This window comes from Saccostrea cucullata, unplaced genomic scaffold, assembly GCF_032062105.1.
Source record: "Saccostrea cucullata isolate Sc308-1 unplaced genomic scaffold, CSIRO_AGI_Scuc_v1 ctg3004, whole genome shotgun sequence".
Classification (NCBI taxonomy): Eukaryota; Metazoa; Mollusca; class Bivalvia; order Ostreida; family Ostreidae; genus Saccostrea; species Saccostrea cuccullata.
The window spans coordinates 833-7,560 of NW_026933467.1; the positions used below are offsets into that span (position 1 = coordinate 833).

At 35.3% G+C, this 6,728-nt stretch overlaps 1 protein-coding gene across 1 annotated transcript; it reads left to right on the plus strand.

Annotated features, from left to right (window-relative positions):
* The first annotated feature begins 4,772 nt into the window (after window positions 1–4,772).
* LOC134238431 (uncharacterized) lies at window positions 4,773–6,401 on the plus strand. Its single transcript, XM_062720563.1, has one exon. The coding sequence runs from the start codon at window positions 4,773–4,775 to the stop codon at window positions 6,399–6,401; it is 1,629 nt and encodes a 542-aa protein (XP_062576547.1).
* Window positions 6,402–6,728: the final 327 nt, after the last annotated feature.

Sequence of the window (6,728 nt, forward strand, 5' to 3'; positions counted from 1 at the left end):
GGAAAAAAATAAAACTTTAATTTGTATGTATCATTTAATAAGTGATGTCAATATTATAAACTTTGAAAAAAGTGTTTCATAATCATTTTTATCTCATGTATACTCATTTCTCATTATATCGCGGGTTTCGTTGTATCGCGGTAGGTCGCAAAAACTTGGATACATAGCCTTTATTCCTTTTATTGATGGACAATATGTTTATTTTGTCCGAATGTTTACTTTTTTGACGATTAAGAAGTATGGAACATCTGTTTGAAAGAAAAATTTAATAAAAACGTAATTTTTCAGATTTTCAGTCACGTTTTTATTATTTTTAACCATTTAATCTATAACCTAGTGAAAATAATACTTATAGCTCATCTTTTAAATGTCTTAAGTTTGTATGTTTATTAACTTTTCCTGTAGAATTACATAGTAAATTCAAAAATAAAAATTGAGGTCCATGTCATCTACAAGTTTCCATGTTTTCCCATACCGCGATACAATGAGACTCTCCAATTTTGGAGGTAAATAAGACTTCCTGTTTTAAAAATAGACAATAACTTAAACGATGCAAGCTTGGGAAATAATTTTACACTAAAAAGTTAGTCCATAGATTGGTTTATGAATATTTTTTTATGAAAGTTAAAAGTAAAACATTGGAATAACAATTTTTATGCAAAAGGATTAAGTACCGCGATATAATGAGACACCAGTATATACGTGTTTGTGATACAGACCGTTGGATAAACTTATGCTTTATCAACGGGTAGATGCTTTACCAATAGCACTTCCGGTTTTGACACGATCCCACGCTTCAAAATTTTATTTGAAACATTTATTTGTGATCCCTATTATTGCCGTTATAAAATAAATGACAAAGAGCAATAATATCTTTAAAAGCCAGGAAAAGACTCGTATATGTCAAAGAAGTGTCTTAATTATTTTATCAAGGAACCTGTGTTGCATGGCTACTTGAAGACAGATCTACATGAGAAGGTAAAGCCTAACAGATAAAGTTGTTGTGTTATAAGATTCCTTTAACATCTTCAATAAGGTTTTTTATGTTATGCTACGTATGCCTACCTAGTAATGTAGGTGTAACTTACTAGTACCACAGATCAACAATGAATCTACAAGTAGGCCCCTAGCCTTGCCTATCACGTTTTGTACTGCCATCGTCCAAATGAGTTCATTTTTATGATCCAATGGTCCTTACAACTTTCAGTCAGAAGTCCGTTTGATGTAAAGCTCCACCAATTGTCACATAATGTTTTCAAAGATGCAGATAGCAAAAATTCTAAATTTTGAACACGATCTACTTTCTTTCGAGGTAGGCCTATGTCATAACATCAACAGTACTACGTCATCAAGTCATACGTCATCGATTTGAATAAGCAATCATTCATGTAGTTTGGAAGGGGGAGTCTCAAAGTTTTGTTAAAACGAAAGTCGTATGGGATAAATAGAACATCTTTAATTGTGTGATTTGATATTGGCTTTATCCAACTTGTTGAAATGGTGTATATTCGCTCGGTAAGCTTGCAAATATATATACCATTTCAACTGGTTGGATAAATCCAATATCAAATCACACAATATAGATATCCTCTATATTTTTTCGACAAATTGTCGCAAATTTAAAGCTTTGAAAATTGTCGTCACCCCATGGGCATTTTCAAAAGTTGGCATGTATGGTTTATTCAATTTTGCGACAGGAAAAAAAAAATAAAATCAAGAGCAAAAATTTTTGTACATTAATTTCTTAATGTAAACGTTTCGTAAATAATCATACCTCCCTCTGTTTTAGTTGTAATTTTATCTGTGTCTTGACCACGGGATCAATAGGTGACCTTGGTTTGTGGAGGAGCATGCCGAGAAGACCTACATACACCCACTGTCTCCCTACAGTACTCATATCAGCCTCATCATCAGAAACGGCAAGTATTCCACTCAAACACTCCCTGACTATAAATAGATCAGTCCCCATAACTCCGTGTAGGAGATCTGTTATAGTTATATTATCTGTTCACCATCACTATGAGAGGAGGTCGTGTTTTGGAGGCATGTGATGAACTCAGATACACTCTGTTTGTATTTGTCCTCTGATTCCTTTGTTTTATACATTGACACAGTAGAGTGAAGTATTGATACAAACACTTGGATGATGTGTTGTCTCAACAGTTTCCTAAAAGGAAAACAAACAACTTTGTATATTTTTAATGTTTGTCATAAAAATCAATTAATTTACTGACTTTAAATAAATTCAGGAAGCTTGTGAATACACACAACATCTAAATTAAAACTGACCTAGTTTTTAGATTCCCTTTACAGAGCATTGAGCCTTGAGACCAGATGTGCTGTGACAGGATCTGTATTTTGTGAACCCTTGTTTTTAAGTCTCTCAGGGGTACATCAACAGTAAGCCGTCTGTCCTGTGATGACTTCTGTGTTCCAACAGATTCTCCACACATCAGGTGATAGGCAGTCTGACTTAGTACCGACTTGTGAAGACTTTCCGGGCCCTGTAATTGGAGTGAAATTATTTGAAATATATTGACCTCAGACTGGCATTCAAACTTAAGATTATTTCATATCAGTGTGCCAAGAGCACACTTACTAATACATTAATATTTGGATTTTTTTTTCATTATCACCCAGAAAGAAAATTTGAGGAGATATTGTAATGAAATCATGCATGTTTGTTTATGGGTGTGATAAGTCCTGTGATAAATGGACTGATTGGTTGTATATTGTTGAATTTCCCTATTGAGAATTTTTCACTCATATGGAGATGCCACTCCTTGCTGGTGGAGAGATGCAAATTTTCTCCTTTACTTGGCACTAAGGGCCATAGCTGCAGAAACATAGCTCTCTGCCTGAGAAAATTTGGAAAGATAAAGCAGAGAGCTACAGATACATACATTGTAAAAACTTTTCATTTACACCACCAATTTTTTGGTCTCTCACTTCAGGTAGAGAACTCAAACAGAGAACTTCAGTTCTGCAGCTATTAGGGCCATTGAGCAGTAAAGGGGTCTTTTTGGTCCCATACTGTATTCACCTACTGTTACATGGGATTTTTTTATGTGCCCATATCGAAAGATCTGAAACGAATATTATTTTTGTTCTGTCTGTCTGTTTGTCTACAAACTTTAACCTTTGCCATAACTTTTGAACCATGGATAGTTGAGACTTCATGTTTGGTATGCATACACCACTGAATAAGCTTTTTTAAATGACACTATAGTCTATGACGTTGTGACCTTGACTGTGACCTATACACTAAATATAGCTTTTTTGTCGGCAAACTTTAACCCTCAAAATAACTTTCGAGCTAAGAAAGATAGAGACTTAATATTCGGCATGCATACTCCACTAAATAGGCCCTTCCATTTGACACCAAGGTCAATGACCTTGTGACCTCTACTGTGTCATATACTGTAAACAAACTTTTATTAGCGACGACTTTATTTCGCGATTAACTGGGGGTAAACTAGTTCGCGACGATTAATTTTCGCGACCAAGCCTTCTACGATCTTTTCTCAATTGAAACAGTGACTTTAAGGGCTGGTTAGCGGCGAGAAATATTCGCGATGACAAGGCTCTCGCGAACTTCGCGATAATTTCTCGCACGCGAATAAAAGTATGCTAGTTTAAAGTATGCTAAAATAGTGTTTTTGAACCTTCAACATAACTTTTGAACAATGCAAGATAGAGACTCCATACATACTTCACTAATCAAGTTCTTTCAAATGGCACCCACCAAGATCAATGACCTTGTGACCTTGACTGTGACCTTTATGCTAAAATATGTTTTTTTTTTAACTTTGTTGCCACCGGGTGCATAGTTTTTCACATCACAAACATCTTGTTTATATGGTCTCATCTGAAGGACCAGTTTCCACATCCCACAGTGGGATTCAAATCAATGACATAAGGATTATCTCCTTATTTCACCACTCTAGAGCAGACCCTCTAACCACTGCACCACATGGGAGACCTGTTCTCTCAAAGAAAGTGACTTTATTTGCAATGGGATCGATGTCGAATGCTCTTAGATTTATATATATGTTCTTTGCAAGAGGATGCTCTGATTTGCAGTGCCCTTCTTAAGAATCATACAGTTGTACCACATTCTCTATCAAATGACTTGTTACTGTACAGTTTGTCCTGTTCTTGATCTTGATCAAGTTAAGTTTATTAAAGTTTTAAATTTTTGCTAGATTGTCCTTTGAGTGAATTTATACTAAAATGCAGGAATTCCAGGACCCTAGTTTAAGAAGAGTACATTAGCATGATCAAGGTCAATATATTATAAATAAACCAACGCATTAAAATATAAACCTTTTAAAATAACCAGTATCGCTTAACATAATTTATAAATTTTCACTTTTTGCTGTTCTTATATTTAAATAACAGTTACTTTGTGCTAGTATGGCCCTTTCATTCTCTTATTATTCAATTTCTGCTCTGATACAAAGACTGCATGGAGATTTAAATGCTTTTGTCATTCGGCTCACCTCAGCTATTCATAATAACAATATGTTTTTGTTTGAAGCAGGAAAGTAAATAACACTCTACCTGGATACATGTCATACATTACAAATGGCTGACATAAATCCCAAATGTGAGATATTGCGAAAGAGATTTATCTACCAGATCACATAAAAGGTAATACTTAAATTCCTGTTGAATATGTTGTAAGCTATACCCACTTATATAAGACTAGAGTACTGTTTTAATTACCTAAACTCTGATAATAAATATTTTGTAGAGTTTGATCATTAATAATGAATGAAGTACCAGATACAGCCCAGCATTATATTGAGTGTGACACAGAATCCTGTAGGAACTTCTCTGAGTTTTATTGCAATACCTGTCACCAAAGATTCTGTGATCAATGCAAACAGAGCCATCTAGAGCAGAACAAAGAACATGACATTGTCCTCTATCATGAGAGAAAGAGAAAACTTCCATCAGAGAAATGCAGGATCCACCCAACGCAAGATATAGATGTTTACTGTAAAGTTTGCCAGGATCCTCTTTGTTCTAAACGCTTTGACCAAGACCACAGTGATCATGATAAATGTGATCTTGAAACAATTTACAATGACATTTTACAGCAATGTCAGAAGGAAATAACTGAGATCTGGAAAACAGTCATTCCTAAAGCTAAAGATAAAGTTGAATCAATGAGAAATAATGCCATGAAAGAAATTGCCAAGGTAAGAGATTCCATGACCAAGAGGGCAGATGAACTCAAGATGGCTGTTGACAGTGTACTAGCTGATAATAATAAAAAACTGGATGATATTGAGAACTCTGTACTAAATGATTTGGAGGAACAACAGAAAGAAACAGAGGGTTACATAAAGTACATGGAAAAAATAACTGCAGACTATGAGAGTAAAATGCCTTCAATAAAAAACACTAAACTCATAAAGTTCCAATTAGACTTTTCATTGTCTACCCTTAAAATGCCTAGCAAATCTGAACCCAAACTGCCAACCTTTGCACTAGGTACACTAAATGAAGAGGAAATAGCAAAACAATTTGGTAAAATTGAAATAGATTTATCTGAAACGTTTGAGCTTTCCTCTGTCACAAAAGTAAGTGAAAAAACTATCAAGGGCAAAAAATTGTCTCTGAGTCATTTGTCTTTCTTACCTCCAAACAAACTGTGGACCAGTGGTGACTTCGGAAATCTCTTTCAGTATGATATGGAAGGAAATGTTCTACAGGAAATATCGAACAGAATGTTGTCTATCCAGGGTTACCACACAGTCACCACAGAGGGAGAACTACTTTACAATAATAGCAGTAAAAACGCAGTATATAAAGTAACCAGTGACATGTCCATCAACAAACTTATTGAGACAGGGATCTGGCAGCCTGGAGCCATCTACTCCTCTCCTATCAATGAACACATATTGGTCGGGATGAAGAGAAAGAGAGAATATAAAATAACCAGATACAACAGAAAAGGAAGGAAGTTACAGGACATACAGTGGGATGATAAAGGGCACATTCTCTATCAAAGTATACTCTACATCACTGAGAACATCAATGGTGACATCTGTACATCAAACTGGAACGCCGGTCAGGTTGTGGTGGTGACTGCATCAGGAGAGTACCGGTTCTCTTACGCTGGTCAGGAGTCTCAGTCTGGATTCCATCCATATGGCATCTGTACAAATGTTCTGGGACACATTTTGGTGTGTAATAGCTATTATTCATTATTTGGGTCTAGTGTCCATCTGCTGGACATTAATGGACAGTTCCTGACTCTCCTCCTCACATCAGATCGATGTCCTTCATTTCCCAGTGGTCTCTGTATTGATGATCAACACAATCTCTGGGTTGGGGGATTGGACAGTTCTACTATCCTTGTGTACAAGTATTTGCAGAAAACAAATTAATAATATTTTAATTACTGTTACTATTACGTTGATGCTTAATCAGTTTGTGTAACAAACAACCTCTCCTAGTCAGACATAAGTGTTAACTTAATGGAGAATGATATAAATAACAACAGAGGTTAATAAGTCACACAAGTAAGTTCACCTACAGTATGATGCAATATATATTCGGAAAAGAAGGCGGCATGTTTACATTCGTCACAAAACCAGGCCAATTTTCGAGTATAGATATCCAGTAAAAAAACATGAAATAAATAATGAAACTTATCTAGTAATTTGTGAGATGCCCTTTTAGATGAATTACATTCATTAATCTCCGGGTAATAG